General features: G+C 34.7%; 1 protein-coding gene across 7 annotated transcripts; it reads left to right on the forward strand.

Annotated features, from left to right (window-relative positions):
* On the forward strand, positions 1–21,291 carry LOC6040527 (cysteine-rich motor neuron 1 protein). Of its 7 annotated transcripts, none has more exons than XM_038253725.1 (6): positions 1–640; positions 939–1,066; positions 1,262–1,428; positions 1,485–1,569; positions 1,855–1,901; positions 4,446–4,610. In XM_038253725.1, the coding sequence occupies exons 1-6, from the start codon at positions 438–440 to the stop codon at positions 4,449–4,451; spliced, it is 636 nt and encodes a 211-aa protein (XP_038109653.1). In that variant the 5' UTR covers positions 1–437; the 3' UTR covers positions 4,452–4,610. The 7 variants fall into 7 exon arrangements, with proteins under 7 accessions (XP_038109653.1, XP_038109652.1, XP_038109646.1 ...); XM_038253724.1 differs by lacking the exon at positions 4,446–4,610 and adding an exon at positions 18,839–19,010 and having other exon boundaries at positions 2–640; XM_038253718.1 differs by lacking the exons at positions 1–640; positions 939–1,066; positions 1,262–1,428; positions 1,485–1,569; positions 1,855–1,901 and adding exons at positions 3,326–3,435; positions 18,839–21,291.
* The last annotated feature ends 266 nt before the right edge of the window (positions 21,292–21,557 follow it).

Here is a 21,557-nt window from a genome sequence, read left to right on the forward strand (position 1 = left end):
AAAAAAAAAGCAATACCGAAAAATATGACTCTTCAAGTCTCAGTTTTCAGACCATTTGGTGCTAGTTGCACCTATAAAAATGGAGCAAAATAAGTTCTGCAAGGATATTGAACTCTAGTTCTAGTAGTTACATAAAATGGACAACCAGCATCATTGTATCGTAACCAAGTGAACTTTTTGCATTCGCTGGTTGATTGAACTGGTTGAAAAACTCGATTCGCATTCCGAAATGAGAAATAAATCAATATGAATAATGTAGTCAAGTTGAAAATATCGTAGAAAAGAAAGTCTGAAATTGACTCACTGGCAACCAAAAATTGAGATTCATCGTAATGAAAATGAATAGAGATAAACAATTATCAGATCAATTTGTGCATATCGAATAATTTTACTGAACCTACTAGAGAAATGCTGACTGTTCGTTTGTGATAAAAAAAATGGAAAGTTCCAAATGTGTTAGAGGCTTTGTTGTTACTGCATCGTCCAGCATATCAAGTGCTATAAGATTGTTTTTGTGCTTTTTATTTCTGTTGAACTCGGAAATATTGGGATTGAAATGTGTGTGTAATCCCAACGAGTGCGAAACCATAAGGTCAGAAGATTGTCCAGGAAGAGGAATGATCGTATGGGATCCTTGTAGGTAATTAAAATCTTTGGCAAAACATACCTAAGTTAAACAAGTTTGACAGTTTCGGAAACGAAGACGACAAGAAATACATGAGTCTGGAATGTACTCGATTATCCGAAGCCTCGATTATGCAAGGTTCGATTCCAAAGGTTTTGTGAGATTTCGAATTATCCAATCATAATCATTTATACTTAAGCTAAACTATCAAAAATAAGGCGACGAAACCAAAAATTATTTCGTGATTCGATTATTTTTATTATTGTGAATTCAAATCAGACTAATTTACCTATTCTTCATTTGTTTTGCCTAGGTGCTGCCGAGTCTGTGCGCGTACCTTTGGAGAAGCGTGTGGTGGACCTGGAGATTTTTCTGGAACCTGTGAACCACCTCTTAGCTGTGTGTCGAAAATTCCAGTAGGAGGTTCAGGAATATGCCTAGGTGAGTAACTAATCGAGTTTCGTTCTTTGATTAGAGTTCTAAATTCAACATGGTTTGGATAAAATATGAAATCGTCTTATTGTAAACCGACATTGTATCCTGCTCATTGGCAATTTAGACACTCATAAAAATTAGCGGGATCCATTGTTGAATACGCGCTGAACTGTATAATAAGCCTATGAATTATCATTTTAGAAATACCAGAGTATATCGATGCGGATACACATCTGTTTCAAAATTGTTCTGAAACAATTACTATAGAATCAGGATGTGAGATAGTCAATAGAAAGTGTAAGTGTTGGGACGAAATGCAACTATGTAAAACTAAGTCGATCACAAAATGGGATTTTAAAAACTTAGAGGTAACTTAGAATGATAAGTGTGTTTTCCTCGTATTGATCATATATTTTATTTAAAGGAATGCCAACTTAACGCAGCAAACCTTATGAAATCTGAATTAGACTTTGACGACGATTACACAATGTCTCCTAAACTTTTTATTGGTAAGCGATAATTATAAAAATCATAATTTTTATTGTTTAATACATGATTTTTATATGGTACTATTTATAATTTGGAAACTGTAGAATAACATATAGACATAACATCTTCCAGTGTTTAGTCAGTTTGTTTGAAAACAATTAATTTAATTTTTATTCAGATCACTTAAAAAGTTTTTTTTGCTGTGGTTACAACAAAATTTACATTACATTATTAATTTCAAATCAAAACTTACGACACTCCTATATCAAATATATATTTTTTAATGTTACATCTCCCGTGACCAGATAATGTCATCATGTCTGCAAAGCAGAGGAAATTGGATTTTTTGAAAGTAAGTATTTTTGACATGACTGATATTTTTAGAAACAAAAAACTGCTTTAGTTTACTTGTTGTTTTTGATTGGTTTGGAAAAGCATTATAATATGTTTCTTAAGTTGAGTATGTTGGCATTTTGTTCACATGGTATGTTTAGTCGTTTTTAAACGAATTGCAAAATGAAGATTTATTCAGCATGATAGGCGATGACTTGTAAAATTATGTGACGTCAGGATGAGTGTGGAATAGTTATCAGCTGACGGTGACCGGCTCGATTCCCGAGGTGGATGGATCGATGTAATCTAACTACAATATTAATATGGGTTTCGGCGCATGCATTCTACGAGCTGTAAGTAGCGTTGTCCCTATTGCAAAAAAAATGCAAAAAAAGGAAAGTTATCCACTTTAACGACCCCCGGGTCGTTTGTGGTCTCTGTTGCAAGTTTCTGCTCATTTCTAGGCGTCCGAAGGTTATGTGTGGTGAGTCACCCAAAACCTCTTTTACGCAAATGGACCGACGTTTTACTTCCCCATCCGATAGAAAGCCAGGGGGATAAGGCGGGAATCAAACCCGCGCCCGATAGCAACTTAGGAATCGGCAGCCAAAGCTGCTAACCACCGCGCCACGAGGCCCTTCGCAAAAAAAAAAATTAAGCAGAAAGCAATAATAGCCAAATAAGGATCCTACCCATGAACCGATGGGTTTAAAGCATTATTCTAGCGCTGCCCTTAAGGTCACTAATTTAGATACCATGTTGAAGTCAAGTTATCAACCGTGCACTTTAAGGTTTGCTTAACATATCTTCCTTGCTCTTTTTACTTTTTGGGATGGGGTGTTGCATTAGGTGTGTAGGTTTACGAACGTAATGCAGATAACCATTTACTCATTAAATGTTGAGATTTATGTTTCAACTCGACATAAAATCAACGGTAATGCAAGGTTATTTTTTTTTATACCAACAGCACACATATTGTCAGGTTATCAGGTTCTAGCAGTTGAAAATGCTGGTTAATTTCTGGCCTGGTTCATCTAAAGTGAATCACGTTTTGCTGAAATTGCATTTAATTGTCTCAACACGAAGAAAGTAATGTGATTTATATACCATAGCTTTGCATTTTATATCGTATTGTCAATGTACTACTACTAACGCAGACATGTGTATGGTACAATTCCTTACGATGTTGAATTTGTAAACATTGCTTGTTTTTGCAAGCAAAGCGATGACCTAAGCAAGTAGAGATTTCAATGTGTTAGTTTGATGTGACGATATGAGCGAGTTTCGCTATGACGATACGCGATATAAATTTACCCTTTAAACTACCACATTTGAATTGAATCTTCAATACACTCATAATAATGCTGTATTGTATTGAAAGCCAAACACATTCATGTGTTGAATATTGTATGTTTTCAGTTGTATCAGTGGTCCAAGAGCGACAATTTAATCGTGTTTTTAGTTTCATATTAGCGCTTGAATCAGTTAGTCGATCGTACCTTGAAGTGAATAATAGTAAAATGAAGCACGTAAATTTGCTGTGTACAGTAATTGTAACCGTCTTGTACAAATTTTCATCTTTTTTTTTGTCGAGGGCAAATCAAAATTTTGTAATTCTGAATAAGTCGATTTCACTGATATTGCAAAAAACAGTGCTATACATTTATAATAATCAGCACTGCATATTTTGGTTAAGAAAGGTTGTGTGCTGGTAATTTGCTATGACATATCTGGATATAGGTTGCCATCGATGCTGAAAAACTAATAATTATAGAATTTGATGAGCATTTTCTGGTCAGAAAACAGTGACAAGCGTTGAACGAGAATGTTGTTCTAAAATTTAAAATTATGTCATGAACATCTAAAACAACTAAACAAATGTTTTCGGCAGAAAAAAGTGTTCCTTTGATAGGTATTGAAAAATACTTGGATCATGTTACATGATCGAATGAACACCATGACTATGACAACTCAGATCAAGGAAATACTATTACATTGAATGATCGTAATTGGACTACACGCCAGCAGGATTTTTGTTTGCATTTTGAGAACTGTGCAGAGTTAAAAATATATCGTTGTTGATAACAGTGTCAAAAAGCTAGGAGTTTGGAATAAAACCTAGTCCTTTCACTAGTGTTAAAAAATAAATAGAAAATAAAACAACCCCAGGCTAGCTGCATTGCACCATATATGCATGAATATTTCGGATAACTAATAGAGTGGTATTGTATAATGTTGTACTTTTTGCGGAAGTGTGTTGTACTGAGGTGTACTGTGCTCAAATACAAATAAAAAGTGTAAACGATCCGATGGTTGGGCCGTTTTTAACATTACTTATTTATTCAGATTTTCTTTTTACTCACGCTCATTCCTACTTAGATTCTATTGAGTGTCGAAACACAATAAAAGACTTCTTAGCTAGATGATGCTAGAGTTATGGGTTTGTTTTGTTTATAGATGAAATTGTATTGGAAGGGATTATATGAATCCAACAAAAAGTGTGTTTACAACACACTGGTAGCTGTTTTGTTTTAGTATTTAATACATTAAAGTTTTTTTACAGAACTAATTACCCTGCTAGTGCATTAGTGATCTCGTGAGTGATATCGACTTTTCGAAGAAAACATTGCAGTGACAGTAACGCAGTTTCTGAAAATAAGTGCTGAAGAAATGATTTTGTTTGCCATCTTTACATTGTTGCTTATTCTACCATCTGGAATGAATGCAGGTAATAACTAGATTTAAATATTTTGTCATAGATATGATTGATTAAGCGATTTTTAGGCAGTCCTGCGCAAAACTTATTATCTCAAATCGCTTGAAAAAATATAATCGAGAAATGCATTTTTGTAATTTGATTTAATCATGTAAATATGATATCAGTATTTAAACAAATTATAAAGTTAATATTCTAAAATTGATTGAAAAGACTTGAATTGTTGATAAAATTTACAATTCACTTGAATATGCGCGTGTCTCTATGTGTGTTATCTCTCATTTTTGTTCAATCGTAAATTTTGATGATAAGAATAAACACGATGTGTTTGTTAATGAACTTCTTGATACCGTGCACGGAGAAACTAGCTTTGGCAAATCCAACAAACGATGGCTTAATATTCATCTTAAAGAATGACTAGATTTGATTAGCTCAACGATAAGCTAATTCACCTGTGCATAAAAATGTGTTGAAGAAAGATTGTTAGCAAAGTCAACTTTCGCTAGAACAAAAATGTACAGATCGATTGTTGGATTTGCTTCGCTTAATGTTCCCGTGTTGTATGAAAATCGTTATTTTGGTATGCCCTAAACATATCTGAATCTATATATATATATATATATATATATATATATATATATACAGCAATTCCATTTGAAAAGAGCCTAAACCAAAAAAAAAGTTCTCCGATCGGGCTCAAAATTTTTCTGGGGGTTCCTTGGCCAAAATAATTAGACCCGTATTTTTTTGTTTGGCCATTAGGGTGGCCTACATCGTGCTAGGGTGGTTCAAAAAATGGCAATTTTCGTCATTTTTCGCAAAAACCACTTTTTTCTAAAAATCATATCTCCGCGCCATTTCAGGCTCAGTCCTGTTTTTTCGTGTTATTTTCCGTCTCTTTTGTGTCGCTGTTCGAGTGCATGGGGTGATTGGTCATTATAATTAAATAATGGCATCAGTAGTGCGGTGCCTGTGTGGACGCTCAGTCCTGTTTTTTCGTGTTATTTTCCGTCTCTTTTGTGTCGCTGTTCGAGTACATGGGGTGATTGGTCATTATAATTAAATAATGGCATCAGTAGTGCGGTGCCTGTGTGGACGCTCAGTCCTGTTTTTTCGTGTTATTTTCCGTCTCTTTTGTGTCGCTGTTCGAGTGCATGGGGTGATTGGTCATTATAATTAAATAATGGCATCAGTAGTGCGGTGCCTGTGTGGACGCTCAGTCCTGTTTTTTCGTGTTATTTTCCGTCTCTTTTGTGTCGCTGTTCGAGTGCATGGGGTGATTGGTCATTATAATTAAATAATGGCATCAGTAGTGCGGTGCCTGTGTGGACGCTCAGTCCTGTTTTTTCGTGTTATTTTCCGTCTCTTTTGTGTCGCTGTTCGAGTACATGGGGTGATTGGTCATTATAATTAAATAATGGCATCAGTAGTGCGGTGCCTGTGTGGACGCTCAGTCCTGTTTTTTCGTGTTATTTTCCGTCTCTTTTGTGTCGCTGTTCGAGTGCATGGGGTGATTGGTCATTATAATTAAATAATGGCATCAGTAGTGCGGTGCCTGTGTGGACGCTCAGTCCTGTTTTTTGTGCTATTTTCCGTCTCTTTTGTGTCGCTGTTCGAGTGCATGGGGTGATTGGTCATTATAATTAAATAATGGCATCAGTAGTGCGGTGCCTGTGTGGACGCTCAGTCCTGTTTTTCGTGTTATTTTCCGTCTCTTTTGTGTCGCTGTTCGAGTGCATGGGGTGATTGGTCATTATAATTAAATAATGGCATCAGTAGTGCGGTGCCTGTGTGGACGCTCAGTCTTGTTTTTTCGTGTTATTTTCCGTCTCTTTTGTGTCGCTGTTCGAGTGCATGGGGTGATTGGTCATTATAATTAAATAATGGCATCAGTAGTGCGGTGCCTGTGTGGACGCTCAGTCCTGTTTTTTTGTGCTATTTTCCGTCTCTTTTGTGTCGCTATTTGTGTACATGGGGTGATTGGATTTCTTCTTCTTCTTTTTCATTTATTTTTGTTCGCGCGTTCGTTGGCCGATGAATTTTATTTTTGTTCTCTTTATATAGTTTTCGATAGAAACGATCCGATTTTTGTTTTTGAGACAAGCAAGTCGTATTGCTGGATTAAGTCCTTTCCATATCATCGAGGATCGGAAGGCACGTCGACGGATATGTTTTAAGGCTTATGATATAAAATAATTTTAATGAATGAAGCCCTTCCTACATCACCGTTGATCGGAAGGCACGCCGACGGAGAATTTCTGGAGAATCGCGGTCGAATTAAAACTATATTTAAATCCCTAGATAGGTATCTTTCCGCAGCCGGCTGCCTAAGATTTTTAAAATTTCAACCGATAAACTAATTGCTCAAGGTCGCATCACCTACCACAGTGAATCCTGACCTCATACCCATCTTACTAACCCCTCAAAACTCATGTGATACTTTGTCGGAGACGCAGTCGATTTGGCGGTCCCATCACTCAAGTATCGGACTAACATTCCCATCCACTTCCCCGTGTCTTACCACTGGTCGTGGCCGGCGTCGGTATTGATCAGCACGATAGGGACCTTTGAAAATTGCGAAGGGGTGATGATTGGTTCCTACTTTTCATCTGTGGTCCACGGAGCAATGTTTGGGGGTCCTGGTCAATAACGAAGTAGCAGCTACGGGTAGACACCAATGCTATGCTATGCTAAATCATATCTCCGCGCCATTTCATCCGATTTTAGCTGTCTTAGACGCAAAAGAAAGGTGATGAGTTTGGCTATTTGGGAAAAATAGTAAAAAGTTCCAAAAATCTAGCTTAACTATTGAAAAGTCGTATGAAAACTTAAAATGGCGTTTTGACCGTGTCTGGACCAAAGAGCCTATGTCTGAAAATATTTTATCGGATTCCTCGAAAATTTCACATAACATATCAAAAATTGGCGATGTCGAACCGTACGTTTCGAGATATGATTTTGAAAAAAAACTGCGCGACGCCACGAAAACGGAAATCAACTTTTTCCACTAAAACTGCGATTTAAAATTTCAGCGATGACCTGTAGATGTTATGGTACCAAAAGTTGCGTCTCTCAATTACGAAAATTTTGGTACCCAGACATGTATAGGTCATCGCTGAAATTTTAAAGTTATCGCAGTTTTAGTGAAAAAGTTGATTTTTGCCGATTTCGTCATTTTCCCGTTTTTGCGCGTGGCGCGTCGAAAACGCAGTTTTTATTTTCAAAAAATCGTATCTCCAAAACGTACGGTTCGACATCGCCAATTTTTTGATATGTTATGTGAAATTTTCCGAGGAATCCGATAAAAATATTTTCAGACATAGGCTCTTTGGTCCAGACACGGTCAAAACGCCATTTTAAGTTTTCATACGACTTTTTCAATAGTTAAGCTAGATTTTTGAACTTTTACTATTTTTCCAAATAGCCAAACTCATCACCTTTCTTTTGCGTCTAAGACAGCTAAAATCGGATGAAATGGCGCGGAGATATGATTTTTAGAAAAAAGTGGTTTTTGCGAAAAATGACGAAAATTGCCATTTTTTGAACCACCCTAGCACGATGTAGGCCACCCTAATGGCCAAACAAAAAAATACGGGTCTAATTATTTTGGCCAAGGAACCCCCAGAAAAATTTTGAGCCCGATCGGAGAACTTTTTTTTTGGTTTAGGCTCTTTTCAAATGGAATTGCTGTATATATATATATATATGCTTGCTACATCGTGTAATTAGTAGGCCTTGCTTCTGAATTCTGAGAAATTTTGAAAATTGGCACTTTTTTCCTCACTAAAACTCAAATATCTCGGCTCTGGAGTGTCGAAATTGCATTTTCTCAGAGGGAAAAATGTTCGCCATGAAATTTCCTACAAGCTGCACGTATTGGTTCTACTGGGAAAAATAAGCTACCCTAAATTAAATGAACATTTCTGAAAAAAGTTTCGAAAAAATGCGATTTTTTCGACACAAATCTGCCTGGGAGAGTCCAAAAACTTAAATTTTCGTCCAATATTGATAGTGCATCTTAATCTATGGACAAAAACCTATCGTTTGAAGATAATACACACCTGATCGAAACAATTTTTGTATTGATTCCAAGCGATTTTAGAAAATTTGTTCAAAAAAGTGACTTTTTTCAGTAAATCGACTAGGGGGTGCGAGAAAGTATTTTATTATTTTTTCTTGTCTAAGAAAACATTGTTCCTAACATCATAATCTATCATTTAAAAAGTGAGCACCTGAAATTCCTCGACATGACCTCAAAATGGGACAGGCTACTGATCACGAATCCGATGTTCGTTTTTTGATATCTCGTGACGGAGGGGCGGTACGACCCCTTCCATTTTTGAATATGCGAAAAAAGAGGTGTTTTTCAATAGTTTGCAGCCTGTAACGGTGATAAGATAGAAATTTGGTGTCAAAGGGACTTTTATGTAAAATTAGACGCTCGATTTGATGGCGTACTCAGAATTCCGAAAAAACGTATTTTTCATCGAAAAAAAAACACTGAAAAAGTTTTAAAAACTCTCCCATTTTCCGTTACTCGATTGTAAAAAAGTTTGGAACATGTCATTATCTGGGAAATTTAATGTACTTTTTGCAATTCCGTCGTGAAACTACTTACTTTTCCTGTCATTCTTGAACGACGAAATAGCCTACTTTTCTGTACCAAAAATAACTGAATCGAATAGCAACACTTTTCAAAATAAATGCTGAAAAGTTCTACTTTTCAGCACTCAAATGGGTGCTGAAAAGTTGAACTTTTCAGCACTTGTTTCGAAAAATAACACTTTTCAACATTTTTTTGATTAAAACGATTTATTGACAAAATACATGAAAGTTTGACATAAAATTTCACTCAGTGTGTGTTTTTTGGAATTGCAAAAAATGTTGTATGGAACCCGTTGCAAAACTTGATTTTTTCAGCACTCTTCGTATTTATCCAACTCGGTGAACCTCGTTGGATAAATGTACGACTCGTGCTTAAAAAATCCTCTTTTTGCAACTTGTTGCATAAACTACTATTTCGAATCTACATTGACTCAGAAGGGTCATTTTTTCATTTAGAACAAAATTTTTCATTTTAAAATTTTGTTTTTTTTTTTCTAACTTTGCAGGGTTATTTTTTAGAGTGTAACAATGTTCTACAAAGTTGTAGAGCAGACAGTTACAAAAAAATAAATATATAGACATAAGGGGTTTGCTTATATACATCACGAGCTATCGCAATTTTCCGAAATTTTTTTTTTGAAAAAGTTACTTTTTGCGTTTCTCTTTGTTTCGTCGTCCGTGTCTGTCGCGGATGACCATGAACGGCCATGATCGACGACGACCAACTTTTTCAAAACTTTTTTTCGTAAAATCGCGATAAGTCGTGATGTTTATAAGGCTTCATCCATAAAGTACGTCACGCTAAAATCAGCCAAAATTTACCCCCCTCCCCCCTTTTGTCACGCTTTCCCTATACTTATAACACGCAATGTCACACTTTCTCAGACCCCCCCTCCCCCCCTAGAGCGTGACATACTTTATGGATGACGCCTAAGGAAACCCTATATGTCTATATATCATTTTTTTGTAACTGTCTGCTCTACAACTTTGTAGAACATTGTTACACCCTAAAAAATAACCCTGCAAAGTTAGAAAAAACATGAAATTTTAAAATGAAAAATTTTATTCTTAATGAAAAAATTACCCTTCTGGGTCAATGTAGATTCGAAAAGTACATTAAATTTCCCATAAAATGACATGTTCCAAACTTTTTTACAGTCGAGTAACGGAAAATGGGAGAATTTTTAAAACTTTTTTATTGTTTTTTTTCGATGAAAAATACGTTTTTTCGGAATTCTGAGTACACCATCAAATCGGGCATCTAATTTTACATAAAAGTCCCTTTGACACCAAATTTCTATCTCATCACCGTTTCAGGCTGCAAATTATTGAAAACACCTCTTTTTTCGCATGTTCAAAAATGGAAGGGGTCGTACCACCCCTCCGTCACGAGATATCAAAAAACGGACCTCGGATTCGTGATCAGGGACAAAAGTTACTCCTTAGGACAAAGTTTCACGCAAATCGAAGAGGGGTCGGGGCAACTGCTGTGTGAGTTGGCGGAGAATTACCCATCAACAAAAACATTAATACCCTTAGTTAAGTATAAAAAATCTGAGATTTTTTGTTATTTTACTGCATCTTATATCTCAATATAAATCCATAAAATAAAATAAAAAACATAACTTTATAAAATTTTCTCAAAAATACATTTTAACGATCAAAACTCAACAAATCAACAAATTAGCACAACTAATTCAAGCTTTATTTTGATTTTTCTTTTTCTTTCCTCACCTCAATGAGGAAAGGCTATAAAATCACTCGAAAAATGAAACTCTTAATTTGAATACCTAGACCAACCTTCACGTATACATATCTACTCAGAATTAAATTCTGTGTGTGGGATGTTGTTAAAAATAAATTGCACTGGATTGCATCGGCACTTACCTCATTCGATCCGTCTTGGGGTCCCATAAGTCACTATTGAAAATTATAAAGTTTAGTTAAGTACTTCAAAAGTTATGCTAAAAAACGGTTTTAGCAAAAGTCCGGAAGATTTTAAAAAGGTTGGTTTTTGAAAGAAACCTCACCATGTTATACATTTTGAGAAAGGTATTCAAAAGACCATTTGACCGAGCTCAAAAGATCGAAGATCTGTCAACCCTATCAAAAGTTATTAGCACTTAAGTGTTATTAATGCACGTTTTGGAAGCCGGATCTCAGATATTTTGATAACAACGTTGTCCGGGTCTGTCATGCTACCTGTTAAAAGCACTTAAGTGTTATTTATGTACCTTTGGAGGCTGGATCTCAGATATTTTGATGAAAACGTTGTCGTGATCTGTCATGCGATGTAACTTTGGAAAGGTAATCAAAATACCTTTCAAACGAGCCCAAAAGATTGGAGATCTGACAACCCTATTATAAGTTGTAATCACATAAGTGCCCTGGATCGTGAAGACCTGACTACTCAATCTGATGGCATGAATAATTAGTCAAATTAATAGAACACTGAAAAATCCACCATTTTGTGTCTATTTTGGATAGCATTAACCTCTAAATGTGAGGAAGGCTCCAACCACTTCCCGAGCAGGGGTAAATAACACGGGAATACCAAATTTTGGTATTACTTGGGCAAATAACAGCGATCAAAATGTGCCCTTGGGTGCCCAGTAATAGATGGTAAAATACCATGAAATCATACCAAAATCTTGTATGTGTAAGGGCACAACAATACCAAACCATGTTATTCCAAGGGTAAAATAATACCTCAAAATAAAACCATTTCAATACCAAGTTGAGGTCTTCTGGATTTTTGAACATTGCTTGAATACCAAAACTTGGTATTGCCATGGTTTTATTTTTAGGTATTCCCGCGCCCTTGGAAAATCATATTTTGGTATTTCTGTGGTCTTTCACATGCATGATTTTGGTATGATTTCATGGTATTTTACCATCTATTACTGGGCAACCAAGAGCACATTATGGTCGCTGGTATTTGAACAAGTAATACCAAAATTTGGTATTTTCATACCATTTTTAGTGCAGCAGTTGCAGTTAGTGAAAAAACGGAAATTATTCATATGCAACAGCCAAATCTACTCACCTGATGATTCCATGTTGTTATTAGTGATATTCTTCACCACACCGAATGCATTTGTCATTGATGAACGGCCTGTGCTTGAAGTTCTTGAAGCTTCTGAAAAATAACAAGATTGAAAAATAAGTATTATTAAAATGAAACTGAATTGAAATTCACCAAAATTCATTAATCTGTCGATTGACTCGTTTTTCAAAGTATTTGGTTATCCCGACTTAGAGATATTTCAACGTTTTTGAAAAAAATATTAGTGGGTATATCACACTAATTTTTAAAATTATCTTTAACATTTTTGGGTTTCAAGTCATTTTCGCGCAAAATTAATTAACTCGTAAAATTTTTTTAACAAATTTCCCATAGTTTCAGAGAAAATTGATAAAACCTTTCAATATTCAAATAATACCAAAATGTGCCATCCTGACTTAGAAAATTTTCCACAATTTCAAGTCATTTCTATAGGGGGTATATCAAAAATGTTTAAAATCAAGTTTGAAATTTCCGGTTTTGAATGAAAGCATTCGCTTTGAGACATGATTTTAGCGCAAAATTAATTATTTTGTCAAAATTGGTCAAAATTTTCCCATAGTTTCAGAGGAATTTGATAAAACACTTAAATACCAAAATAATACCAAAATGTGCCATCCTGACTTAGAAAATTTTCCACAATTTCAAGTCATTTCTATAGGGGGTATATCAAAAATGTTTAAAATCAAGTTTGAAATTTCCGGTTTTGAATGAAAGCATTCGCTTTGAGACATCATTATAGCGCAAAATTAATTATTTTGTCAAAATTGATCAAAATTTTCCCATAGTTGCAGAGGAATTTGATAAAATACTGTAATACCAAAAGAATACCAAAATGTGGTGTTCGATCATTGACAAATTCTGCAATTTTGCAATAGAGCAGTTCTCTAGGATTTCGGTCATTCGATTTTTTTTGTATTTTTTAATCCGACTGAAACTTTTTTGGTGCCTTCGGTATGCCCAAAGAAGCCATTTTGCATCATTAGTTTGTCCATATAATTTTCCATACAAATTCGGCAGCTGTCCATACAAAAATGATGTATGAAAATTCAAAAATCTGTATCTTTTGAAGGAATTTTTGATCGATTTGGTGTCTTCGGCAAAGTTGTAGGTATGGATACGGACTACACTGGAAAAAAATAATACACGGTAAAAAAATTTGGTGATTTTTTTATTTAACTTTTTATCACTAAAACTTGATTTACAAAAAAACACTATTTTTAATTTTTTTTATTTTTTGATATGTTTTAGAAGGCATAAAATGCCAACTTTTCAGAAATTTTCAGGTTGTGCAAAAATCACTGACCGAGTTATGAATTTTTAATCAATACTGATTTTTCAAAAATCGAAATTTTGGTCGTAAAATTTTTCAACTTCATTTTCGATGTAAAATCAAATTTGCAATCAAAAAGTACTTAACTGAAATTTTGATAAAGTGCACCGTTTTCAAGTTATAGCCATATTTAAGTGACTTTTTTGAAAATAGTCGCAGTTTTTCATTTTTTTAAATTAGTGCACATGTTTGCCCAGTTTTGAAAAAAATATTTTTGAAAAGCTGAGAAAATAATGGTCCGATTTTCAATGTTAATATATGAAACATTTGTGAAATTTTCCGATCTCTTCGAAAAAAATATTTTTGGAATTTTCAAATCAAGACTAACATTTCACAAAGGCCAAACATTCAATATTACGCCCTTTTAAAATGTTTGTCTTGATTTGAAAATTCCAAAATATTTTTTCGAAAAGATCGGAAAATTTCACAATTGTTTCATATATTAACATTGAAAATCGGACCATTAGTTGCTGAGATATTGACGATAGAAAATGGTGGGTTGTTTGGGTGAAACTTAGAAAACATCAATTTTCCTGTTTTTAAACCTTTGCATTGCAATATCTCAGCAACTAAAGGTCGTATCAACATAGTCCGAATAAGCAAAATATAGAGAATTTTCTCAGCTTTTCAAAAATATTTTTTTCAAAACTGGGCAAATATGTGCACTAATTTAAAAAAATGAAAAACTGCGACTATTTTCAAAAAAGTCACTTAAATATGGCTATAACTTGAAAACGGTGCACTTTATCAAAATTTTAGTTAAGTACTTTTTGATTGCAAATTTGATTTTACATCGAAAAATGAAGTTGAAAAATTTTACGACCAAAATTTCGATTTTTGAAAAATCAGTATTGATTAAAAATTCATAACTCGGTCAGTGATTTTTGCACAACCTGAAATTTCTGAAAAGTTGGCATTTTATGTCTTCTAAAACATATCAAAAATAAAAAAATTAAAAATAGTGTTTTTGTAAATCAAGTTTTAGTGATAAAGTTAAATAAAAAATCACCAAATTTTTTTACCGTGTATTATTTTTCCAGTGTAGTCCGTATCCATACCTACAACTTTGCCGAAGACACCAAATCGATCAAAAAATTCCTTCAAAAGATACAGATTTTTGAATTTTCATACATCATTTTTGTATGGACAGCTGCCGAATTTGTATGGAAAATTATATGGAAAAACTAATGATGCAAAATGGCTTCTTTGGGCATACCGAGGGCACCAAAAAAGTTTCAGCCGGATTAAAAAATACAAAAATTAAAATTGAAGAAAAAAGACCGATTTCGTAGAGAATTGCTCAATATCAAAACAATACCTTAAATTGGTATGATACCACATTTTGCTCTTGCATAATCATTAAGACAAATTTTAAAGGGTCCAGGAATACCAAAATTTGGTATTGATACCAGAGAAAGGTATTATTACGCATTTCCCTTGTTATTTACCCATGCTCGGGTTAAGGGTGGATTTAGTAACGTTTTTTACAATCAACATGTAGAGGAAATTATTGTATGTTTGGTAGGTTAAAGATTTTGTTCTATTCTCTACCAAATTATTTTGCAAATCAACATGCCGTTCTCCTAAAAACGGAATCGAAGTTACACCTTATAATGTAGCCCTCTTAAACCTTGCCGGTTTCGTCAACGGATCCACAGTAGCGTGGTTCACGTTTCTATGAAAAAGACAAAAGTTGTTATTTTGTCTTGCATCAACCGGAATTTCGTTCTTTTATGTCCCCAGAAGCACTCCTGAAAATTTGAGCCCTTTTGGTAATGTCTAGGAGCTCCAGTTTTAATTTGAAATTTATATGGGATTTTGATTTATTTTCCATGGAAACTATCTTTTACATTGTATTAGATTTTTTATAAATCGATGAAATGACTTGATTCTTATAGTAGGAGATAGGTTTGAACTGGGAACAACTTTGTAGAACATACCAACAAGCTAGGAAGTGACCCTTTAAAGATACAGATACTTTTAGATGGTGGCTGGCCCCTTCAAAAGCCACCATCTAAAAGTATCTGTATCTTTAAAGGGTCACTTCCTAGCTTGTTGGTTTGTTCTACAAAGTTGTTCCCAGTTCAAACCTATCTCCTACTATAAGAATCAAGTCATTTCATCGATTTATAAAAAAATCCTAATACAATGTAAAAAGATAGTTTCCCATGGAAAATAAATCAAAATCCCATATAAATTTCAAATTAAAACTGGAGCTCCTAGACATTACCAAATGGGCTCAAATTTTCAGGAGTGCTTCTGGGGACATAAAAGAACGAAATTCCGGTTGATGCAAGACAAAATAAAAACTTTTGTCTTTTTCATAGGAACGTGAACCACGCTAATCCACAGGTGTATCGTTCTTTTTGCGACAAGACTTCGCCTCCCGGGTCTCCTAAGTGTAAATGTATGGCACGGGGAGAGGGCACCGAATACCTATATTAACACTTTTTTTTTGCGTCCGCCTCGGGATTCAAACCGGCGACCTCTGGATTGTGAGTCCAGTGCGCGGTCCGATTGATCCACACAGGCAGATAAAAAAAACGAAGTTGACTTTATAGCTGTCGGCCACCATTGCTAGTACCAACCACTAGTGTCTTCCTTTTATCTACAAGGACTTCGCCGCCCTGGGTTCCTAAGTGTATGAAAGTATGGCACGGAGCGACGGCGCCGAATACCCATATTTACACAAAGAATTTTAGAGCGCCCGCCGCGGGATTCGAACCGGCGACCTCTGGATTGTGAGTCCAGTGCGCGGTCCGATTGATCCACACGGGCAGGACACCGTTCTCCTATTTATAACAATTAAAAAGGTTTTACAAAAATAATTGAACTAACACGCCAACTCGTCTTGGAATCATGAAACAGGCAACCCGAGCAGACGGAAATAACTTGAGAATAACATTTTTTTTATATATTTGAAAATACTAGACATGTTATGTTACTTACAACAAGATTTGTTACTCGTCGTTATGATTTTTTTGTGAAAATACTAGACATGTTATGTTACTTACAACAAGATTTGTTACTCGTCGTTATGATTTTTTTGTTATTGGATTGTTTATGTAATAACAGGGGATCGAAGTAGGTTGCGCGGCGGGTCGGACGCCAATGCATGGAGTTTTTAATTTTTTCAAATTTAAATATATTTTGAACGGTTTGTGAAAACTATCTGTGTACCCGGTGAAAATGAAAGAAATTGTTTCGTCCGCGCGGAAGTGGAAGTGAAAAATATTGACAATTCATTGAAGACAAACAAGCCAACCTTATTATACACGCAGTAGGGTATTCGACTAAAGGGCATGCTTATTAATTTCTCGTCGCTCCATACTTTTAGTGACGTGATGGGGGCAAGGGCGTCTATACGAAGTGTCCCTACACCCGCTACAAATTTCTGGTGCTTGGGGAGGGAAGACGGGATTATTTTTATTCTTAGCGCCGGTATTTGTAGCACTAAAATTCGTGCAAAAAACATATGCACGTGGGTAAATAGATTACGGAGTAAAATATGATCGAATTATTCACCTAGCGCTTACATTCGATTCCAAGTTGTCTGCGAGTATGGAGATCATACATACATGCATACATTGGATTGTTATTGTAATAACAGACTAATAACATTTTTAGTTATTCTTCGAACAAATCTTTGTTATCATTTTTTTTGTCATTTTAACAACTAATAATCCGATCATCCCAATAACAGTTGGAGGTATTCTTGCATAACAAACAAAATTATTCCAAAGATGTTTTGGCTTTCAACCAATTCAAGACTAATAACAAATTTGGGATGTTTCAAGAAGATTCAATAACACTTTCTGTTATTTTAACAGTATTTGTTATTGAAATGGCATGAATTTTGTTATTAACGTCTGCCCGGGAAGCGCATTCGTGTCATAGAGCGCACAATCAAAATCTAACGCGGACTGAAAATTCTCTTAAGCACCAGCCATCCTGTCCGAATATCTCCATGCACGAGTTCCCACACAATGCATCAAAAAATACACTGAAAGCCCTCTAATTTATACACGATGGACGCTATGAATGTGAGTGTTCAGGGTGTGCATGAAAGCTTTTGGACAGCCGCCAAACAAAGGTCGTCAGTTCGAATCCCGGGGTGGATGGGAGCTTACACTGAAATAATAATCCTACAATATAGGAATTTGGTACTTTTCATTAATTTCAGTGTAGGTGTTTGAATTGTCTCACCGTTTCAAGCCTTCGGACACCTAGTTTCGAGTAGGAATCTCGCAATACTTTTTACTCAATTCCACACTGGGCTTTCCTAAGCGTATGGCGAGGATTTAACAAATGGGTCAATTACGGGATTTGAACCGAAAACCTGTGGATTGGTAGAGTGAGGTCCGATTGATTTACTTGAACAGATGAATTGTTCCCCCTTTCGAAATGCACAAAAGAAATTAAGCTTCCACACTAATCTGAGAATATTTTTGGTGTTACTTTTTTAAATGTCCAATGCACAGGTGGTGTTTTTGGAAATTTAATCTAGATAAGGAAATGAAAGACTAAATTAAATTACTAGCAAGATTTTATTCATGTTCAGTTTTCAATCATAATGATCTACAAACTAACTATATCTCCTGGATTCTAGAGAGATGTTCACTTCTGATAGGGCATTTCACAACGCACACGTGATTGAGCTTCACAAATTTGTCGTTCTAGATCAAAATATAGTCCAAAACTACACTGGCCCTCTATCACTTGGCCAAGGAAACACGTAAGGTACCCCTGGCAGGATGTTGGATGGGGATAAAAAACGACTGCGTTAGTTTGACTGCAATCAATCTCGTCTATCTGGACACAAGTTGAATTTATAACAAGCATTGTTACAGCAAACAACAACCGTATTCCAACCATTTCTAACGATATGACAGTATCGAGTCTTCTAAGGCACTGAGCAACATGCAATATACGGAAGAAATTTTATAGTATATCTCTTCAAGTGATAATGAACTGATAAAGGCAGTTCGTTTGATTTGATTTTTTCAATGTCTATGTATAATGGTGTATATGTACAAATGTGTGCAGAATGTTCCGAACTTATGTTCCACGGTTATCATTTTGTTAGAAATCACATGCACTAAAATGTAGCTTCAATATGCCCAAGGTACATTCTTCTTTTTTTAACAATTTTTATGTAACTTTAGAATTAGGGCCATTTTAAATTTACAGGTTAGCTTTTTCAATTCATTATTATTTTATTTTATTTAATTTTTTCAGAAAAAAATGAATGCAGAGGCGTAGCATGTCCAACGCCGGAACCATGTCCAGTAGACAGTTACCCAAAGGCAGTAAACAGTCATTTTACGGGCTTCTATCCTGATGTTTTGAAAGGTGCTGGAAATGCAGTCCGCAATGAGCGTGCTATCGAATACAACGGATTACACCGTGGATCCACAAACGTTAGTTCAAACACTAAGGATCGAACTAGACATAGACGTAGTGTTATTGAAGATGAATTGCTAATCCAGTATTGTTGTCCTCGCTACGAATGTGCCTGCAAACCAAACTACTGCGACCAGAAATGTTCTCCCAAACAAACACCGTTGAATTTAACTAGTCCCACCGATTACAAGGACATACAGTACGGAGTTCCTGGTAATTGCTGTTTTCCCTGCAAGGAAAATTACTGTCTTCATCCCACTTTCCGAAGACATGGTGCAACATGGCACAGTGACGATTGCACCACCTGTGTGTGTCTGTATGGTGAAGTGAAATGTCAGCAATCATCTTGTAAGGCACCAAATTGTGTCGCATATAAGCTCATACCGGGTGAATGCTGTCCTGTTTGTGATAGCGACGCTTCGAATTTTTGTAAACATGTGGGGAATTGTGACATTCATTGTAAATATGGATATGCCCGACAAGGAGACTGCGATCTCTGTGAATGTATTCGGATATCCAAACATCATCCAATAGTCGAAACAGATATCAGCAAAACTGAACGAAATTTTTCAATTTCAAATCATACCATTAGCAAAGACAATACTATTGAAAAACCACATCAGCAACATACTCATAAATCAAACAGCAACCCTTTTAGTACAATCCAGTTCTGGATCCTGGTGCTGACTAATCTCGTAGCTGTTCTAGTATTGATACTTCTTATAGTATGGTGTTGTCATTTTCGTAAAAGCGCCAAGTATAGTACAGTTCAAGTAGCGTGAGCTTTATATAAAGTCATCATACATATAATTGAACAAATTATAATGTGGTGTTATAATGCACTGAAATAATTATTATCTTTATTATTATCATGATATGATATGTTCTGCTTCCCTAAGATTGTTGTCAATAATTATATTGTTAATGATAAAAAGAAACATATTTTCGAAATTCTTAAACCTGGAGTCTGAATAGCACGAAAAAGTCAAGGAAAATGTCTTCCGAACATGATGAAGAAAAATGTGGGTCTGTAATAAAAAGTAATAACTATTACTGAGTAGCAACTATTGTTATAATACATCAATGATTACTATCAATCAAAATAAGTTTTGAATATTGTGATAAATTGTATATAAAAGACATAAACATGCAATCAATAAGTTTTTAAAATGAAAACTGTTTACCATACTGTTATCGTTGGCATAGATGCTGAATATATTTGCGATAGTTATTTACATATGTCTTAAGTTATGTGTACTAGATAAAAAAATGTTCATTTTGTTTAAGTCAGACTGTTTTACACAAAAATAAAGTATATTTAGTTAAAAGTATTTTGTTAAACAATTGAACAAAGCACAACTGATAATATAAAAACAAAATTATCACGATTGTAATAAAAAACGAAAATCGATGTTTGTAATCAATTACCGCCGATAGTTTAAGATTTTTTAGTCGTACTTTATTTAAATAATGAAAAGTATTATTTATTATTGTTTTGTTGACTTTGTAAAAGCCGTTGAGATTGCTAGATGCAAAACAAAGAAACATGAATATTACCTTAATTGTTGAAAATCAAATGCAGAAATCAATAATTCTGAATGAATGATTTTAAATCCCAAGAATAAAAAATAACAAAAGCAAAGCAATCCCACTGAAATCAAAATAAAATTTAAATTTTATGAATACTGATAGCAGTTGCTTTTGTTGTACATTGTCTGCAAACTATGGCTTTTCCTATTGATCCAAATTATTCCAATTCCAATGTATTAAGCAGTCTAATGTATCGTGTCTACTATCTGATTGTTCAGCAATAGATGTCTGCTATTGCAATTGAATGTTTCAACAATTAATTTGATTACAAAAATGACTAACTATAGACATATCAACCTTCTCACGCCTCGCTTGACACATATAAATCAAAGGATATTAAATATTTTGAGTTGTTACAAATAAGAAATGAGCTATATTCATGTGAACAATGATCAAGTAAAATATATCTATTCTTCTCAATAAAATCAATACTATTTCCGGGCAAATTATAATTATTTTCAAAAAATACGGCATTGCATTCAATTGTAACAAGGATTTGTAATAATGTCTCCTAAAGCATAAAGCAAAGCAAAATATTAAAAATAAGCTGCTACAAAAGAGTCGAATGTTTATCATGTTTTATGCGACAAAATTAATAACTAAGCAAAATATATGTGCATGCAGTAAAATCAACTAGCGACATCGTAATACAAAATATACTGTAAATAAATAAATAAATAAAAAACAATGGGCATCGAGTGTTTGTGTATGATTCAATTTTCCCATAAGTCTGATATTAAAATCGAACGAAGTGGTCTGTATGGCCAAATTGAGTATAATTGAGCGCACGATTGTTGTTCCAAATCGTATAGAATCTTCACGAAAATGAAAGGAGAAATGGTGAGTATAGTTTCACATGCCATCGAATTTTCAGATTATCAAATTATATAAACAAATCATTTGAAATAAAACCTACTTGCAAACTCTCTCAATTATATACGAAATAAACTGTTTAAAAAAAATG

Source organism: Culex quinquefasciatus, chromosome 2 (assembly GCF_015732765.1).
Source record: "Culex quinquefasciatus strain JHB chromosome 2, VPISU_Cqui_1.0_pri_paternal, whole genome shotgun sequence".
NCBI classification, from domain to species: Eukaryota; Metazoa; Arthropoda; class Insecta; order Diptera; family Culicidae; genus Culex; species Culex quinquefasciatus.